The 21,313-nt window shown below is 33.7% G+C and overlaps 1 protein-coding gene, 1 long non-coding RNA gene and 1 other non-coding gene across 7 annotated transcripts in view; 2 read left to right on the forward strand and 1 right to left on the reverse strand.

The window, feature by feature from the left end:
- The window catches only part of LOC127067776 (uncharacterized), a 152,343-nt gene that overhangs the window by 83,100 nt on the left and 47,930 nt on the right, over nucleotides 1-21,313 (forward strand). The window contains exons 2-4 of one of the 5 annotated variants that reach the window (XM_051003107.1): nucleotides 4,867-5,526; nucleotides 5,604-5,773; nucleotides 6,403-7,069. The exons of 2 other annotated variants lie outside the window; for them this stretch is intronic. In XM_051003107.1, the coding sequence (XP_050859064.1) occupies nucleotides 5,521-5,526; nucleotides 5,604-5,773; nucleotides 6,403-7,069 (843 nt within the window). In that variant the 5' untranslated portion in view covers nucleotides 4,867-5,520. Of the gene's footprint in view, nucleotides 1-3,919; nucleotides 5,774-6,402; nucleotides 7,070-21,313 lie in introns of those variants that run through there. 2 more of the 5 variants (XM_051003105.1, XM_051003106.1) reach the window with 2 other exon arrangements.
- Nucleotides 7,532-7,650, forward strand: LOC127067856 (5S ribosomal RNA). Its single transcript, XR_007782771.1, has one exon. It is a non-coding gene; the product is annotated as a 5S ribosomal RNA (ribosomal RNA).
- LOC127067781 (uncharacterized) overlaps nucleotides 15,936-21,313 on the reverse strand; it is a 32,943-nt gene continuing 27,565 nt past the window's right edge. The window contains exons 2-3 of the long non-coding RNA XR_007782750.1: nucleotides 16,277-16,766; nucleotides 15,936-16,212 (exon numbers count right to left, since the gene is read on the reverse strand). This is a non-coding gene — a long non-coding RNA (uncharacterized LOC127067781). The remainder of the gene's footprint in view (nucleotides 16,213-16,276; nucleotides 16,767-21,313) is intronic.

The raw sequence follows: 21,313 nt of genomic DNA on the forward strand, positions 1-21,313 counted from the left end.
TGAAAACATTGTTATTCTTTTTCTTTACATCGATTTTGGTTGCATTTTATTTATTATTTCATATTTATTAATATTAATAAATTGATATTAATATGTAGTGTATATAATACGTATGCATATATATATATTTTTATCACCAGGTATCATTTGAACGCACATAATATTCCAAACTAATTTGATTTTAAATAAAATATCTCTTGGTTTGTTATCGCATATTTTTAAACATTTTTAACAAACAAAATTGACTGAATCAAATGTAATAAGATTTTCAAAGGCACTTTATTTACAATAAAAGAAAACAATGCCGAGCTATTAATTATTCAATATATAGTACGATTATGTTGTATTGCAAACATTACGGATATTTTAGTAAATTTAAAAAAAAAACAATTTCAAATGATTAATTTTAAATACCTTCCATTTATATTACCATGTTTACGTGAAATTTTACTATTAAATGTTATTAATAATTCGTGATGTATACATATAAAGAATATAGACAGCAAGTCAACAGAAAAATTATTGTCCTTGGTTTTTATGTCTCCATGCGCGTGTATTTCTTATTGGAAAGAATACAATACATTAATTTAAAAAATTCAATTTATTTTATATATATGTACATGCATACGTATACATAATTTATTTATTTTTATGATATCAATTAATAAAAATCTTCATAATTTATATACTTTTATCTTTGATAATATATTCTGATAATAATACAATATTTATATGAAAGTTAAATAAAAATCCATATATACATATGTACATCAATGTCGAAAATATCGACGGAGTTTTATCGACCGAGTCGTATTTCCCTGTAATAATCGTTTGGATAAAATTTGTCGTTATTTTATCGACGGGGCATATACGTATTTACGAGATGCATATACGCAATGTTTTTCGATAAAACTACAGGGTGGATCAAAAATCCTTAAGTGAGCGAAAAGTTTCTAACATGATTTAAAAAATTTTTTTCAAAGCTATTTAGGCTAATTTTCTTTTTCTTTACAAATTAAAAAATTATAAGACTTCCTTGTAAAACTACAAGGCGAATGGTAACGCATATCCAAAATCATCTAAAAAGTTTTCATTCACGTAAGAAACTTTTGAATCATCTTGTATTTATTATTGTATTTATTATACAATATTCTATATTTCAGCAATTATTTAAACGATTCATAATTATTGTAAATGTTAATATTTAAAAAGAAAATCTTCCAACATATATAACATCTTGTTTTGACAACATATACTATTATCTAACATTATAATCAACAATTAAATACATATCAAATCCATATTTAAACATCGTTTAATTTTAATCTACAAAACATTTGAGGCAACACTAATAAAAGAGAAAAATTTGTTTGAGCAAAAATATGGTTTTTACTTATGTTAATAACAAATTTTTCTCTTCTTTTCTCTTTCTCTCTCTTTTTCTCTCTTTCTCTCTAACTTTTACATCATATTATACTTCCGTCTATCAATATGATTTTCGTTTATTTTAATTATCGTATTTCCTTCAAACTCACGACTTACACATACGTATATATATGTCCATTTAATGCATCGCAATAATGGACGCTTTTATTCGACGTTGCCGTCGAGAATGACGTGAAAATGAGATAGGACGTAAAATTATTGTCCAACTCTATATTATTCTCTTCTCTATCTTTATCTCTCTCTCTCTCTCTCTCTCTCTCTCTCTCTCTCACACTCTCCCATTTCTATCTATTTTATCATCTATATATCGTATATATCATTGTTATTATCATAATGCATAACGCGTTGTCAAGTGAATCGATTTTTCCTTCTCTTTTATTTGCATCCCTCTCTCACTCTCTCTCTCTCCCTTTCTCTCTCTCTCTCTCTCTCTCTCTCTCTCTCTGTCTCTCTCTTAGTTTCTTTTTCTCTCTTTTTTTTATTTTCTTGCAACTCGTTGATAACAGTTTTTGCTATCGATTCGTAGAACCATTACAACGGACGTCATAAAATTGTAATGCACTTGGATAAAATATATTTTAAATCACGTACGAGAAATTTCACGTTCGAATATTTTTATTACGTTTACACATTTATGTGTATCTATCTATCTATCTATCTATCTATCTATCTATCTATCTATCTATCTATCTATATATATATATATATATATATATATATATATATATATATATATAATGTATATGCCTGTTTCTTTTTCTTTTTCATCCTTCCTTTTATTTTAAATTTCGTTTTATAAATTTTTCTTAACATTTTTAACTTCACGCCGAGTTACATTGAACGAATGGTTTCTTCGAAGCTTTAAAAGTATAAAATTTATATCGAGGAAAATGTTAAGTCCTTTTTATCTTTCTCTCTCTTTCTCTCTCATTCCCTTTTTCTTTCTCTCTCCCTTTTTTTCTTTCTTTTTCTCTCTTTCTATCTCTCTCTCCTCGTTCATCGAGTCCATTAATGGATCGATTTTATCGTAAATTTCCGACCAATTTTATTTAAAATGTTCGTAACATCTGCTCACTCACATTTTTTAAGATATAATTTTTACTAAAGTCGAATAGTACCAAAAAAATAAGAAGTAAAACTTTACTTTAGAGAAAGAGGGAGAAAGATGAGAGAGATGAAAAGCTCTGCCTATACGTATTAAAGATATAAATATGAAAGAAAGACGTAAATTGCTAATAAATAGATAAACAAACAGAAAAAGAAAAAATAAAACAAATAAACAAGCTATTTCATTAATAACCTAAATTTACATAGAGTATGATAATACCTCTTGGTTGCAAGCTTATTAAAGAAATAAAATATTTAATCGATCAATTAATAATCAATATTAATAAAAATGTTTTCTAATATGACAAAATGACATTTCGGCGTACTGCGTATCACATAAGTAAGTAAATACGTGCTTCGTCGCGATTCATGCGCCCTTATCAAAAATATGTCACAAGAAAAAGAAAGAAATTCAAACGTTTTTATGTCTCTTCTGCTACGAGCAGAAGATATCTACGTAAAATTTTTATAGATAATAATAATAATAATAATAATAATAATAATAATAATAATAATAATAATAATAATAATAATAATAATAATAAGAATAAGAATAAGAATAAGAATAAGAAGAAGAAGAAGAAGAAAAAGAGAGGAACAAAGAAAAAAAAGCGCGATTAAAAAAAGCAGAAAATTTCGAAAGATAAAAAAACTTAGAGAGAAAAATTATTCATTAACAAGGATAGTCTCTAACAGTTGTTAGAAAATTGCCGAGCACGTTGTCCTCCAGCACCGTTGTTCCTCGTAAATCTCTGTCAGAGACAAGGGACACGACGGGTTTTGGCGGCGTGCGCGCGTACGATAAATCATCAGCCCTTCTCTAGCTACTAGTCTTCCCACTAACCACATCTCCTCCTATTTCCCTTCCGACCTCCCGCCACCGTTATCCACACCCCTCTTCACCATTCCCATCTTCCAACCCCTCTTCTTCTTCCCCATCTCTTCCTCTCCTCCCCCCTCATCACGAATCGATTACGGCGAATGCGTTTCGGCCAATAAAACGAATTTCGTAGCTTTTGATAATTCGATTGGAAACTCCTTTGGACGGATCGAACCCTTTCGAAAGGTTAATATACTTTGTCAGATAAGGTAGTAAATAATTATATATATGTGTGTGTGTGTGTGTGTGTGTTTATATATGTATATATAAAAATTAGATTATTGGAAATTGAAAAGAAAGGAAAAAGAACAAAAAGAGACGACAACAAATTTATTAAATATTTTATCAGAAATAATAGCTTTCTTTATCTACTTTTATATTTTCTTTTTCATTACTTACTTATCCTCTAATAGAAAAACGATATAATAAAAGAGAACGATTTGATAATAACATATTACATTTCATTATAATAAAATCAAATTAAAAGATAACAGAAACAATTAATTCTAAAGTAAATATTATAATATAATTTATTTATTTATTTATTTATTTATTACTGAATAAAATTAAAATATTTTAATTTATACATATGGATATAAAAATGATCTGATTTATTCTAAAATAAAAAAGAAAAAGAATAAGCGTGATAAAACAGTATCTCTATTTTTATTATTATTCATAGTCACCGTCATCCTTTAATAGTTACTTAAAATAGAGTTCCTGTGAATATAGTACCAGATCATTTGAATTCTAGTCACGATCGATAAACTCGAAACGTCGTCGTATATTTCTGATCTATAGATCGTGAATAGCGTATATCTGCATTCGATTGATATCCTCTTCTCCCTCCCACTTTCTCTTTCACTCTCACTCTGTCTCCCTCTCTTTCTATCTCTCTGTCCGTCCGTCTGTCTGTCTGTCTTTCTGTCGGTTCATCCGTCCGCCTAGCTGTCTCTTCTCTCACATCCCCGTTACTCTTCATTAACGTCGTGTTTCCACAACTGCAGCTGACACGTGAAAGGAACGAAATCGACGCAGGTCTGCTAGCGAATAGTTGAACTCGATTGATGTTTTCTACCAATGCTACCAAGTCTTTGGTGTTCTCGAAAAAATCGACTTTATCAATGAATTGCAATATTTATGGAATTTGAAAATAAATACCAATAAAGACCATTTTTTTCTTTTTGGTTTTTATTTTTGATTCTTTTTTATTCTTTCTTTCTTTTTTTTATTCTTATCTCTCCTCTGCAACGAGTAGAAGATGGATACTATTTCCTTCTTCTTTTCCTTTTTTTTTTTATAAAGCGTTTTTGAATTTATTTGTAATATCGATGAGAAAGCAAAAATATTCGTTTCACTATTACATCGATCGCTATCCATCCTCTTACTCTCTTCTAACAAATTGGTAACAAACAAAAGTAAACATATTTTAGATGACCAAGGAACACCTTTTATTGGATTCAAAATCACATTCGTCGTAGAAGAAAGAATATATATATATATATATATATATATATATATATATACACATAAGATAATAAGGAGAATACTAAAACAAAGAGAATAAAAATGAAGAAAATCTCCGAAGAAACAAAATAAAACAGCGATCGTTTCCAAATCGCCTGATTTGATAAATCAAAGGCAAGCAAATTTAATAAAACCATCATAAAAATCATAATGTAAACGAAAGGAAAAAAACACACAGAAAGAAAGAAAGAAAAGCAAACAAACAAAAAATCGTATGAAAATTCGAAACAAAGAGGAAAAGAAAAAGAAACTATTTTGAAATTATCTAGGTGCTAATTTTTAGTTCCTTAAAAACGAAATCAAAGAAGATAGAAATAAAGACAAAAATAAAATAAATAAATAAATAAATAAATAAATAGGGGAAGGTGTGTGCGTGAGCCGAGTAGTTGGTTAAAAGTTCGGTGTCACGATAGGTTGCCTTCAAAGTTCAGGTACCAGGGGGTCGGAGGGGTCTGTGAACCTCGGCGAGGGTGGATCAACCGGACAGGTTGGAGAAGGGGGTAGCACAAGTATGTGCTGCGTCCTTCAAGGTGCCGAGAGAGTCTTTCCCTCGAATAAAAATGGGGGTAAGCATGGCCTCGGTTCGACAACCCTTGGAAATGCAAATGATATTGCAAATCGAACTTCGAATACTGGACCTCAGGATTTACCTTTGGAATCTCTTTGGGCTGCTGGCCTTGACGATGGTATGGGCTTCCCTCAAAGATGTTCCTATGCCAATCATGGTCTTGGTGGTCTCGTCAACAGTATGTCTGCTAGTTCGACCAATGGTCATAACGAAGATGTTTGGAAAGAGAGAACCATTGGTCATAGGTATTAATAAACACTTTTTTTGTTTCTTTTTATTACTTTTCTTTTTTTTGTATTTTAAATACAATGACATATATATATATATATATATATATATATATATATATATATATATATATATACATATATATATATCAGAGTGATATCAGAGTGATCGATCAGATGTGTATATGATTAGAATAAGTTGGGAAATAAATGAAACTTTTTTTCGAATATTAAATGTTCAGTATAGAAATATATATATATATAAATCTGTCATTGTTTTGTTAGAATAAATATCATTGTATAAATATCAAAATTCATGATAAACTACACTTAGGCAAATGAAAATAAATTAAAACTTTTAAGAATAATTCAATTCTTAAAAGAAAAAAAAAAAAAAAAAAAGAATTACATAGAACACATAGAAAACTACAAATCTATACTAAAATTTAGATAGAAAGATTTTTCTACAGATATCTATGCAATATTTACGAATGAAAAAAAAAAAGAAAAAACAAAAAAAATAACGCAAACGTATTGTCCTACATACTCGATGAAGAGAAAAAAAAAGAAAGAAAGAAAAAAAATTCTAGTACATACAAACAAAGAAATAAATAAATAACTAAATAAATAAATAAATAATCGTTCAGAACGCCAACTACGTCAACCGGAATTGGTTCATCGATCGCCGATGAAATCTGGACGTCAGCCAACGAACGTAAAACATTCTTTCGTACATCGACGACATCGACTGGTATTGGTTCATCTTTAAATCTTCATGAAAACAATCGTTCATTGGAATCAAGAGATGGAATATTTTATTCTACCGACATCGAAGATAACAAAGACACTTGTCGAAGATTTTATCCAAACACACCAACAACGTCGGGTCTTGGATCATCCTCAGATCGACAATCCGTCGAAACACAAAGAGGATCGAGAGATTTGCCTGATCATTTATGGGCTAGTGCTATGGCCGACGGTTTTTCTCGGTTCAATGCAATGAAATCGTTACATACTATTACACGACAACCAAGACCCAATCACGATTGGGTTAAAACAGAAAGGATTTCAAGATTTAGTAAACACCGTACGATCGGTAGATCGCCCGACAGAGATAATCAAATTTGGACTACGACGAAGCTTATAAACAACGAGGACGACGTCGTAGTTACTTCTGGTTATTCTACTCAAAAAATTCTCAACCAACACGGTTGCCATCATCAGGCACGTAGAAGTTTCTCTACGTCGATCGTTGCTGATCTAGCGATCACGCCGACTGGATCGCATCAAAGTCTTGGCAGTAACGAATTTCTGGTGAGTCTATTAAATATATTTTCTTATTCTTAATGACAATCTTTCTTTTCTTTTTCTTTTTTCTTTTTATCTTTAGGTACATCGATAGAAATAGTATTAGCGACGTGAATTTCGTTTCTTCCCTTTTCACGTCAATTTTTATTTATTAACATATATTGTTCCATGAATCTTTTTATTTAATTATTTATTTATTTATTTATTTCTATTAAATATTTCTTTATTAATATTCTATATATCTTGTTTAATTATATTTGATTATATTTATACCATTTGGGAATGCTGTATGCTGTTGACATTATTTTATCTTTTTATTTTGTTTTATTATATATATATTTGCAATATTAACTATTATTGATAAAAATAAGAATTAAAACTTTTTCCATGAAGAATTTCTTTCTTTTTCTTTTTCTTTCTTTGTATAAAGAGTTACACCACTTATATGATAACAATGACTATATTCCCGTCAACGGTCATACCAAGTTGAAAATACTGGTTCTCGTCCGATCACCAAAGTCAAGCAACGTTGGGCACGGTTAGTACTTGGATGGGTGACCGCTTGGGAACACCGTGTACTGTTGACATGTTTTTTTTGTTAATTGTTTTTCTTTATATATTTTATATCTATTTCTCACAGTATATTTATTATTTATAAAGATAAAATGAAATATTTTTTAAATGTTTTATTTAAAATTTTCGAAAAATTTTTATTTCTTCTTTATATTCATTACTGATCTTTATAAGGAATGATTTTTATTATTGTTCTTGGAGTTTTAATTTCTAAAAACATTTGTGTGATTTCTTTATAATTTCGTACTTATTTCGAACAGTATCTTTTAATTATAAGAAAAATATATATATAATTTATTTCAATGACACATATAAATTCTATTGAATTTCTCCACTCGAAGTTGGAGTTCCTTGTGAAAAAAAATCGTGATTTTTGTACCGTTCTTCTCCTTTCCCATTTTATGGTGGAAGGAAACGACCTGTCCGGAAAGATTAAATTTTATCGAGACCGTAGAGAAACTTTCGTCGGATGATACATCGCCAAGCGTTAAAATGATATATGACCAAGCGTAATCGATTTCCCGCGTACTTTTTTAAAGCTCAGCTATGCTAGGGAGTTTTGGAAGGTTGCTTTAGGATACCGATGAAAAGTTTACACGTTACAAGTCGGGAAAAGAAGCACTTTTTTCTTCTCCCAAGTTCTCTCTCTCTTTCTCTCTCTCTCTCTCTCTCTCACTCTCTCTCTCCCTTTCTCTCTCTTTTTCTCTCTCTCTCCCTTTCTCTCTCTCTCTCTCTCATCCTCTCTCACTCCCTCTTTTTCTGTCGACATCCTTCACGGTTCATAATTCTTTCCCTTTGGAAATATCATCGAACGTTTAAACTTTATATATCAAACTAATCCGTCAATTTTTATAACACCATTCAAGTTGAAACCATTTTCATCCACATCGCTTTTAATTCTAGTTAATCCTGTATAGATTGCAATTATATAACTGTAAAATTTTGCTATTATATTTTTTATTTGACTTTACAAAAATATTAATAAAATAATATTAGTGATTTAATATTCTATTACTTGGTAATATACAATATATTAAAAAGTAATAGAAAATTAAATCACTAATTAAAAGTTTAATATTTATTGGGACACTCTGTATAGAGAGTACATATTAATATATCATACAGTATAAAGTAATATAATATATATATATATATATATATATATATATATATATATATATATATATCAATAAATTACTTCTTACTGAAATATTAGTCATAAAAACAAATTAGTGTTTTATACATATTAACAAAATTATTTTTTACTTAATATTATGGATAACGCATTGATGAATATAAAATTCTCACAATAATTTCACGGTACTTATTAAAATATTAAAAGTATATCAAATAGTTATATCAAAATATTCGATTATTCGAAGAAAACATTATTAACTATACATGCATATAGAGGGTGTCCTGTTTATCTTCAAATAACAGAATACTCCGTGGGGGACTGAACCTACCAAACAAATTTTTTTGCAGATTTGTTTAGTATGAAGACACACAACATATGGTGGCAATACTTTTTTCCAGCTCAAGTGATGGAAGAAATATTAAATAGGATTATATACTACTTCTTCATTTGAAGCCATTTCTTCGGAAGGATTCAACAGCATGCCAAAGAAGATCATTTATGATTGTAAAATGTTATAAACTATATCACAAATTCGTGACATTCTAAAGTGTAATTACGTATAGCTACCTGCCGGCTACAGCTGCACGTTGTAAACGAAGGCGGCACTTCTTAGGTCGATAAATTACATATATTGAGGTCGATAATTAAAGAAGAAAGACGAGAAATAAGAAGTACATCCTCAGTTTACAGCATATACCACATAATATGATAGTATATTATATAGAATTACATTATATTATACTTTATAATACTGTACCATATCTATTTTATTCTATAAAAATATATTATATTATATTGCATAAAAGCGTCATTTATGTAGAAAAGAAAAAATATGTATCACATATGTAAAAAAAAAAAACGATGTAATAACTATGTAATACTAATATATATAAAAATAAACTTTTTCAATTGGAAAAGAAGAAAAACGTGTTCTTCCTTACATTCCAACCCGACAAACCCTATTCTAAAAGCTGTCACAGTTGTAAAAAATACACAAAGGGAATTAGAGAAAATTCGTCAGAACTCATAAAAACCTGTTATAAATTTTGATTTGCCAGAAATATTTACGCGGAACCAATCGTTTGTATATTCAAAGGAGGGCGTTTACCAGACCTAGGAGTGGTGGGAGATCGCGTGCCACTTCCTCGCATATCATGTGATCCTGTTACAAATCCTGATTTGCCAGAAACATTTACGCGGAACCAATCGTTTGGATATTCAAAGGAGGGCGTTTACCAGACCTAGGATTGGCGGGAGATCGCGTGCCACTTCCTCGCATATCATGTGATCCTGTTACAAATCCTGATTTGCCGGAAACATTTTCGTAGAGCCAATCGTTTGTATATTCAAAGGAGGGCGTTAACCAGACCTAGGAGTAGCGGGAGATCGCGTGCCACTTCCTCGCATATCATGTGATCCTGTTACAAATCCTGATTTGCCAGAAATATTTACGCGGAACCAATCGTTTGTATATTCAAAGAAGGGCGTTTACCAGACCTAGGAGTGGTGGGAGATAGCGTGCCACTTACTCGCATATCATGTGATCCTGTTACAAATCCTGATTTGCCGGAAACCTTTTCGTAGAGCCAATCGTTTGTATATTCAAAGGAGGGCGTTTACCAGACCTAGGAGTGGTGGGAGATCGCGTGCCACTTCCTCGCATATCATGTGATCCTGTTACAAATCCTGATTTGCCAGAAATATTTACGCGGAACCAATCGTTTGTATATTCAAAGAAGGGCGTTTACCAGACCTAGGAGTGGTGGGAGATAGCGTGCCACTTACTCGCATATCATGTGATCCTGTTACAAATCCTGATTTGCCGGAAACCTTTTCGTAGAGCCAATCGTTTGGATATTCAAAGGAGGGCGTTTACCAGACCTAAGATTGGCGGGAGATCGCGTGCCACTTCCTCGCATATCATGTGATCCTGTTACAAATCCTGATTTGCCGGAAACCTTTTCGTAGAGCCAATCGTTTGTATATTCAAGGGAGGGCGTTAACCAGACCTAGGAGTGGCGGGAGATCGCGTGCCACTTCCTCGCATATCATGTGATCCTGTTACAAATCCTGATTTGCCAGAAATATTTTCGCTGAAGCAATCGTTTGTATATTCAAAGGAGGGCGTTTACCAGACCTAAGATTGGCGGGAGATCGCGTGCCACTTCCTCGCATATCATGTGATCCTGTTACAAATCCTGATTTGCCGGAAATCTTTTCGTAGAGCCAATCGTTTGTATATTCAAAGGAGGGCGTTTACCAGACCTAGGAGTGGCGGGAGATCGCGTGCCACTTCCTCGCATATCATGTGATCCTGTTACAAATCCTGATATGCCGGAAAAATTTGGGCGGAACCAATCGTTTGTATATTCAAAGGAGGGCGTTTACCAGACCTAGGAGTGGTGGGAGATCGCGTGCCACTTCCTCGCATATCATGTGATCCTGTTACAAATCCTGATTTGCCGGAAACCTTTTCGTAGAGCCAATCGTTTGTATATTCAAGGGAGGGCGTTAACCAGACCTAGGAGTGGCGGGAGATCGCGTGCCACTTCCTCGCATATCATGTGATCCTGTTACAAATCCTGATTTGCCAGAAATATTTTCGCTGAAGCAATCGTTTGTATATCCAAAGGAGGGCGTTTACCAGACCTAAGATTGGCGGGAGAACGCGTGCCACTTCCTCGCATATCATGTGATCCTGTTACAAATCCTGATATGCCGGAAAAATTTGCGCGAAACCAATCGTTTGTATATTCAAAGGAGGGCGTTTACTAGACCTGGAATTGGCGGGAGATCGCGTGCCACTTACTCGCATATCATGTGATCCTGTTACAAATCCTGATTTGCCGGAAACCTTTTCGTAGAGCCAATCGTTTGTATATTCAAAGGAGGGCGTTTACCAGACCTAGGAGTGGTGGGAGATCGCGTGCCACTTCCTCGCATATCATGTGATCCTGTTACAAATCCTGATTTGCCGGAAACCTTTTCGTAGAGCCAATTGTTTGTATATTCAAAGGAGGGCGTTAACCAGACCTAGGAGTGGCGGGAGATAGCGTGCCACTTCCTCGCATATCATGTGATCCTGTTACAAATCCTGATTTGCCAGAAACATTTACGCGGAACCAATCGTTTGGATATTCAAAGGAGGGCGTTTACCAGACCTAGGATTGGCGGGAGTTCGCGTGCCACTTCCTCGCATATCATGTGATCCTGTTACAAATCCTGATTTGCCGGAAACATTTTCGTAGAGCCAATCGTTTGTATATTCAAAGGAGGGCGTTAACCAGACCTAGGAGTGGCGGGAGATCGCGTGCCACTTCCTCGCATATCATGTGATCCTGTTACAAATCCTGATTTGCCGGAAACCTTTTCGTAGAGCCAATCGTTTGTATATTCAAAGGAGGGCGTTAACCAGACCTAGGAGTGGCGGGAGATAGCGTGCCACTTCCTCGCATATCATGTGATCCTGTTACAAATCCTGATTTGCCAGAAACATTTACGCGGAACCAATCGTTTGGATATTCAAAGGAGGGCGTTTACCAGACCTAAGATTGGCGGGAGATCGCGTGTCACTTCCTCGCATATCATGTGATCCTGTTACAAATCCTGATTTGCCGGAAACCTTTTCGTAGAGCCAATCGTTTGTATATTCAAGGGAGGGCGTTAACCAGACCTAGGAGTGGCGGGAGATCGCGTGCCACTTCCTCGCATATCATGTGATCCTGTTACAAATCCTGATTTGCCAGAAATATTTTCGCTGAAGCAATCGTTTGTATATTCAAAGGAGGGCGTTTACCAGACCTAAGATTGGCGGGAGATCGCGTGCCACTTCCTCGCATATCATGTGATCCTGTTACAAATCCTGATTTGCCGGAAATCTTTTCGTAGAGCCAATCGTTTGTATATTCAAAGGAGGGCGTTTACCAGACCTAGGAGTGGCGGGAGATCGCGTGCCACTTCCTCGCATATCATGTGATCCTGTTACAAATCCTGATATGCCGGAAAAATTTGCGCGGAACCAATCGTTTGTATATTCAAAGGAGGGCGTTTACCAGACCTAGGAGTGGTGGGAGATCGCGTGCCACTTCCTCGCATATCATGTGATCCTGTTACAAATCCTGATTTGCCGGAAATCTTTTCGTAGAGCCAATCGTTTGTATATTCAAAGGAGGGCGTTTACTAGACCTGGAATTGGCGGGAGATCGCGTGCCACATCCTCGCATATCATGTGATCCTGTTACAAATCCTGATTTGCCAGAAACATTTACGCGGAACGAATCGTTTGGATATTCAAAGGAGGGCGTTTACCAGACCTAGGATTGGCGGGAGATCGCGTGCTACTTCCTCGCATATCATGTGATCCTGTTACAAATCCTGATTTGCCGGAAACCTTTTCGTAGAGCCAATCGTTTGTATATTCAAGGGAGGGCGTTAACCAGACCTAGGAGTGGCGGGAGATCGCGTGCCACTTCCTCGCATATCATGTGATCCTGTTACAAATCCTGATTTGCCAGAAACATTTTCGTAGAGCCAATCGTTTGTATATTCAAAGGAGGGCGTTTACTAGACCTGGCATTGGCGGGAGATCGCGTGCCACTTCCTCGCATATCATGTGATCCTGTTACAAATCCTGATTTGCCGGAAACCTTTTCGTAGAGCCAATCGTTTGTATATTCAAGGGAGGGCGTTAACCAGACCTAGGAGTGGCGGGAGATCGCGTGCCACTTCCTCGCATATCATGTGATCCTGTTACAAATCCAGATTTGCCAGAAATATTTACGCGGAACCAATCGTTTGTATATTCAAGGGAGGGCGTTAACCAGACCTAGGAGTGGCGGGAGATCGCGTGCCACTTCCTCGCATATCATGTGATCCTGTTACAAATCCAGATTTGCCAGAAATATTTACGCGGAACCAATCGTTTGTATATTCAAGGGAGGGCGTTAACCAGACCTAGGAGTGGCGGGAGATCGCGTGCCACTTCCTCGCATATCATGTGATCCTGTTACAAATCCTGATATGCCGGAAAAATTTGCGGGGAACCAATCGTTTGTATATTCAAAGGAGGGCGTTAACCAGACCAAGGAGTGGCGGGAGATCGCGTGCCACTTCCTCGCATATCATGTGATCCTGTTACAAATCCTGATTTGCCAGAAATATTTACGCGGAACCAATCGTTTGTATATTCAAAGAAGGGCGTTTACCAGACCTAGGAGTGGTGGGAGATCGCGTGCCACTTCCTCGCATATCATGTGATCCTGTTACAAATCCTGATTTGCCAGAAATATTTTCGCTGAAGCAATCGTTTGTATATTCAAAGGAGGGCGTTTACCAGACCTAAGATTGGCGGGAGATCGCGTGCCACTTCCTTGCATATCATGTGATCCTGTTACAAATCCTGATTTGCCAGAAATATTTACGCTGAACCAATCGTTTGTATATTCAGAGGAGGGCGTTTACTAGACCTGGAATTGGCGGGAGATCGCGTGCCACTTCCTCGCATATCATGTGATCCTGTTACAAATCCTGATGTGCCGGAAACCTTTTCGTAGAGCCAATCGTTTGTATATTCAAAGAAGGGCGTTTACCAGAACTAGGAGTGGCGGGAGATCGCGTGCCACTTCCTCGCATATCATGTGATCCTGTTAGAAATCCTGATTTGCCGGAAACCTTTTCGTAGAGCCAATCGTTTGTATATTCAAGGGAGGGCGTTAACCAGACCTAGGAGTGGCGGGAGATCGCGTGCCACTTCCTCGCATATCATGTGATCCTGTTACAAATCCTGATTTGCCGGAAAAATTTACGCGGAACCAATCGTTTGGATATTCAAAGGAGGGCGTTTACCAGACCTAGGATTGGCGGGAGATCGCGTGCCACTTCCTCGCAAATCATGTGATCCTGTTACAAATCCGGATTTGCCGGAAACCTTTTCGTAGAGCCAATCGTTTGTATATTCAAGGGAGGGCGTTAACCAGACCTAGGAGTGGCGGGAGATCGCGTGCCACTTCCTCGCATATCATGTGATCCTGTTACAAATCCTGATTTGCCAGAAACATTTTCGTAGAGCCAATCGTTTGTATATTCAAAGGAGGGCGTTTACTAGACCTGGCATTGGCGGGAGATCGCGTGCCACTTCGTCGCATATCATGTGATCCTGTTACAAATCCTGATTTGCCGGAAACCTTTTCGTAGAGCCAATCGTTTGTATATTCAAGGGAGGGCGTTAACCAGACCTAGGAGTGGCGGGAGATCGCGTGCCACTTCCTCGCATATCATGTGATCCTGTTACAAATCCTGATTTGCCAGAAATATTTACGCGGAACCAATCGTTTGTATATTCAAAGGAGGGCGTTTACCAGACCTAAGATTGGCGGGAGATCGCGTGCCACTTCCTCGCATATCATGTGATCCTGTTACAAATCCTGATTTGCCGGAAACCTTTTCGTAGAGCCAATCGTTTGTATATTCAAAGAAGGGCGTTTACCAGAACTAGGAGTGGCGGGAGATCGCGTGCCACTTCCTCGCATATCATGTGATCCTGTTAGAAATCCTGATTTGCCGGAAACCTTTTCGTAGAGCCAATCGTTTGTATATTCAAGGGAGGGCGTTAACCAGACCTAGGAGTGGCGGGAGATCGCGTGCCACTTCCTCGCATATCATGTGATCCTGTTACAAATCCTGATATGCCGGAAAAATTTGCGCGAAACCAATCGTTTGTATATTCAAAGGAGGGCGTTTACTAGACCTGGAATTGGCGGGAGATCGCGTGCCACTTCCTCGCATATCATGTGATCCTGTTACAAATCCTGATTTGCCGGAAAAATTTACGCGGAACCAATCGTTTGGATATTCAAAGGAGGGCGTTTACCAGACCTAGGATTGGCGGGAGATCGCGTGCCACTTCCTCGCATATCATGTGATCCTGTTACAAATCTTGATTTGCCCGAAATATTTACGCTGAACCAATCGTTTGTATATTCAGAGGAGGGCGTTTAGTAGACCCTTTTCCATATTTTGAAATTGTTGTAATTTTTCTATAAGGATTGAGATGGGATTAATGAAAAACACATTGTATTTCTTTTCATTTCATTCGTTTTTATTTTGATTTTTATTAGTAATACATTATAAAAATATTGTGTTTAATTAATATATAATTTTTAATGTTATTTTATAATGTGCGCTAATATATAATTAATACCTTTAAACAAAAGACGAATTGCTTTTCTTCAGTTGTTGTTTTCAAATTTCTGTCTGAATTAGAAGAAATTTTTTTTCGTCATAATTCGTCTTTTATTTATTACATGCATCGGTATAATTGATAACTAGCAGTGCTAGCTGTGCTCTTTAATTACTTGTAATTGGTAAAACTATTTATAACATTTTATTATAATTATTGTTTAAACACGTTGTAGAATTCCGGTTGGTAGGTGCCATTGAACTGTAAAAAGAAAAATATATAATTGCATTTGAGAAAACATATTTAACTTTTAAATTGTACTTACCATTGGAGTTAGAAAATGTAATTGTTGCGTTAAACTTGTCTCTTGATATGAAATAAATCTCTAGCAAAATTTTTTTTGTTGCTTCAATCCCTCACGAGATGTTCCAATTTTTCGCTATAAACGGGACATCCTATATATATGTATATAGGTATATAGAGGTGTATATATATTTTCTATGTACATCATATATACCAGATCATACCAAATATAAAAAAAAATTTTCTGAAAATTCCTAGAAATTCGAGATGGAGAACGAAATGGAATTGGAAAATATGAATCCTTCGCAAAAGAGTACCATCGTCCTCTTCCTCATCCTCCTCGTCCTTGTCATTTGCGTAGCGGAAGTTACCACGTAGAATCAAGAAAAGTGAGTACGATGGCGGAAGGATTCTCGTTCGATGTACTTCACTCAGAATTCACGCTACTCGATCTAGTCGTTGGAGAATGTTAACGAGATATGTATGACGTCCTCGAATCCATGAAATTCGTACTTTCCAAGAAAAGAAGAAAAAAATGAAAATATCTCTTTTGCAATTTCCTTCGCAATTCTTGATTTTATTCAACCCAAGAAAAGAAATGTAAAGAAAAAAAATTATTTTTATAAATAAATGCACTACGCATTTGTTGCATTATTTATTGTTTACCATCGCGGTATCTTCTGTTTATAATAATAATAATAATAATAATAATAATAATAATAATAATAATAATAATAATAATAATAATAATAATAATAATAATGGTAATGATCAAAATAATAGTAATTTATATTACAGGTTAATTAATAATAATTGCAAATTATTCTGTGAATTAAATAACAATAATTATAATAATTCATGTGAGTTATGGGATCTATGATTGCAATAATAATTGAAGTAGGTGAAATGATATAATGATAATAATAATTTATTGTATAAGTTAAATAAAATTATTATAAAGATCAATAAGATAATAATATCGATTCGTTTAAATGTAGAAATAATTTATTTATTTAAATTTCATATATCGAAATTATTATGGAAATTTCATTTTCGTACTTAATTTTTATATATTTTTCTTATGAACAGGAAAAGAAAAAAGATGAAGAATTTGAAGTATCATAAATAAAAAACTCAATATTATCATTATATATATATATATATATTTCATTAAAAATTTCTATAAATTCTTCATTTAAGTATTATCTCATAGTGTTCATTTCAATTTAATTCTAAAAATATTTTAAGTACTTCCTCGAGTATATTTTTCAACGTGTTAGAATAAATAGGGTGAGTGAGTGGGTGGGCGAGAGAGAGAGAGAGAGAGAGAGAGAGAGATATATTTAGCAACGAAATTGTTCCATTAAGTTAAATTGACCCTACTTAGCGCGCATCGTATCGAGCCAATGACCTAATCGCTTACCGAGACTTTGAAATTGAACGAAAGTCGGCTCAATGAGACACGGTACTCGATCCTAATACGATCCTAACTGCCTACTACCGAGCTATTTTGCTCGTATGTATTAATGCAATAGTATTTATATAGATAAAGCTATATATAGGTATATCCACGTTGTTGCTAATATCAGTGTTCTTGATATCGCATGTTTGTATAAATGATTCGAACATTTCGAATGATATTAAAAGTTCAGAAAAATTATTTTTTCTTTTTTTCATTTAAATGTTTGGATGGTCTTGATATTTTTGGTTCGGATTGCTATGACATCAAAGTAAATCTCTGTAATAGTTTTTTCTTATTTTATTTTATTTCTTTTTTTTTCTTTTTTTTTTTTTAATTAAAAAACAAAGTAATCTAAAAAGCCCATTTATATGTCGAACATTTCAATCAATAAATTTGAAATAAATGAGAAATTCCGAAACTCCAGTTTTCCAGTAATGTTATATAAAAAGAAAGAAAGAAAAAGGAAGATAAATATTGATGAGAATTACGTGGAAAATGCATGTGAAAATTAAATTCTTCATTGACGAGTAATCGAAATCGGCATTTCATTTCGATGAGTGAAAAATAGAAAAATTTTGTATATATCTACACTGAAAAATATAACAAATTTGTTTTAAATAACAAAATAATTTATTTCAAATAATCATTCATTAAAATTCTAATCATTAATTAATTAAATACAAACAAAAGATGTTAACCAACACAATTTCCAATATGGACTACATAGTAAAAGAATAATCTATCGTTCATTAATATTATTATTCCTTTAATCGTCACTCATATTTACTTTTTCACAAACATATAATATATTCATATTTCACATCGCAAAAATAACTATCAAAAATAGTTAGTATAAAATCTAGCTGTTAATTATGTGAATAGAGAAAAAAGAACAAAAATAATTGAATATAATTTTGTTTCCAACATGGCGACTACTGTAAAGATCATCAGACTCATTGATTAATTGTTTTTTTTTTTTTTAATTAAACATGAAAGAAAATTAAAAAAGGAAACAAAAATTAAAAAAGTACACTCCTTTCGAATGTAATATTTTCAAATCACTTGAATGTATTTTAACACGTAACTCAATAACTTGTACCGACGTACAAATGTACATACCTACACACACACATTTACATACATACGCATTTCAATCGTAATTTTAATTACGTCCAATCGCGTAAGGTCCTTCGAAATACATTCGAATGCTCTCCCTTTCTCTCTTTCTCTTTCTCTATCTCTGTCTCTCTCTCTTTCTCTCTCTATTTATCCCTCCCTCTCAACCATCGTTCTTGATTTTATCGTGACCGATATATTCGTCGAATCGAACAGCTCGTAAAGCAATGTAGTCAATTACGTGCATATCTAAACTAATCCCAATTACGATTCATCCTGGAAATGTTAAAATGTTGGAAAGAGAGAGGGAACGACAGGAAGGGGTAGTATTTACGAAGATTAAAAGCATTACGTCGATTGGCACGTTTGCTTACAAATTTTCAGATTTATCAAAAGCATCGTTAATTAATTCGTAACATTATATGTACATACATATAATATATTATGTATGTATGTATGTACAATATTAATCGTAGAATAATTAGAACAACGAATATTATCATGTCATTTTTATCTGAACAAACAGACGATATAAAAAAAATATATTAACAAAAGATAAATGTAATGTAACCAATTCGACTAATGATAATTAGAACAAAGAACATTTTAATGAATATTAGAAAACGTGTTAGATCTGCTAAAGGTACAAGAGGAGAATGTTCACATTCAGTTTACAAATGTACACACAAGCGTTAGAATAGATATAACACATGTATACATACATATGTACATACATAGTATACATATATATATATATATATATATATATATATATATATATAGACACACACATACATATATGCATGCATACATACGTGCGTAAAAGGGACAATCCATACGTACACATGTAAATACAAATGTTCTTGCCGAAGGTCCAGAGTTCGAAACGCATTAGGTGAAATTGAATTTCTACGACGTGTTACAATGAATTTCTATTGGTTCTCGTGATTACTCTGAAACATTGATTATATCCCTTCTCCTCTCCACTATCACTACTACTTTTTTACTACTCGGAACAATATTCGATTAATCGCTTCAAGTACTTATATGCAAACATATAGAAACATATATACATACTTACATATATACATACCTACACATATATATATATATACATAAATTGTTTAATTATTATTGATTATATTGGTAGAAATGTAATATTATAATTTTATAAAAGTTGTAATATTATATTTTTCTTTTTATTTTACTTTCGATTTTCAATTTTAATTAATTATATTATGTGTATGTATATATATGCGTATGCATGTGTTTATATATATACAATATATGTAGTATACTATACAACTTCTATATGCTTCTTCATTATCGTATATACATATATACGTACGTAAATCGAATAAGTAAAACGAGCTACGCAAATTCCTTTCTTATGCAACAAAGAGATAGATAGATAGATAGAAATAGAAAGAGAGAGAGAGAGAGAGAGAGAGTGAGAAAGAGGGAGGGATGGAGAGAGAGAACAATGTTTTGTTTCTTCATTCATGTATAATCAAGTTTCGTAATTAATTGAAAAGCAAAATTATTTCCCATGCGAATTTCTATGTTCCGACCGATTATCACTCTTCCTCTCAATTATTAATTGCCATTATAATCCATCGATACGTTGCATATATATGTGTGTGTGTGTGTGTGTGATATATATATATATATATATATATATATATCAAATGTATAATACAGATATCATGAAATATGTAAGATTGATTTTATTCCCCAAATACACATATTATAATATAATAATAATACATCGAAAATTATCCTTTCGATTCTAGCTTCAAAAATTCCTAATATAATTTGTATTGAAAAATAATTTTTTATTTCTGTCTAATAAGATTCTAAAGATAAGGGTAATAATTACTATTATCTTTCTAGAGAAAATATTTAAGAAAAAGAAAAAGAAACAAATCTGAAACATTTCTATATAATTATCAAAAAATATTTCTACAAAATATTTCTACAATTTGTACATACATATGTCAACGTTACGATCGGTTAATTTCTAATAACGAGCAACTAACGAAAAGAAATAATAAAATTCTATTATCTCTCTCCTTTTTCTTTTTATATTTTTTTTTTCCACCCACGAGTTTACTATGATACTTTTTGTCTTCTTCTTTTGTCTCTCTCTCTCTCTCTCTTTTCTGTCGGTGTAATTATGCTAATTTCACTACTTCTTCAAACTATACGTAGAAGGAGTATTTGCACATCGAACGATAGATTTTCACTGAGTTGTGCGGGTGTACAGCAGGCGTTCGAAAAGGCGAATATGAAAAGGCAAGCAAGCAAGTAAGCGAGCGAGCAAGCAAGCGAGCGAACGAGCAAGCACGCAAGCAAGCAAGCAAAGCAGTGAGAAACTCGAATAAGAGGGGCCACAGAATAGCATGGTTGTGTCGTCTTGTGTTTGCCACGTGTCGTGTTTGTTTTAACGTCTGCCATATTGGTAGAGAAAAGCTTCTGAGA

The sequence above is a fragment of the Vespula vulgaris genome, chromosome 11 (assembly GCF_905475345.1).
Source record: "Vespula vulgaris chromosome 11, iyVesVulg1.1, whole genome shotgun sequence".
NCBI classification, from domain to species: Eukaryota; Metazoa; Arthropoda; class Insecta; order Hymenoptera; family Vespidae; genus Vespula; species Vespula vulgaris.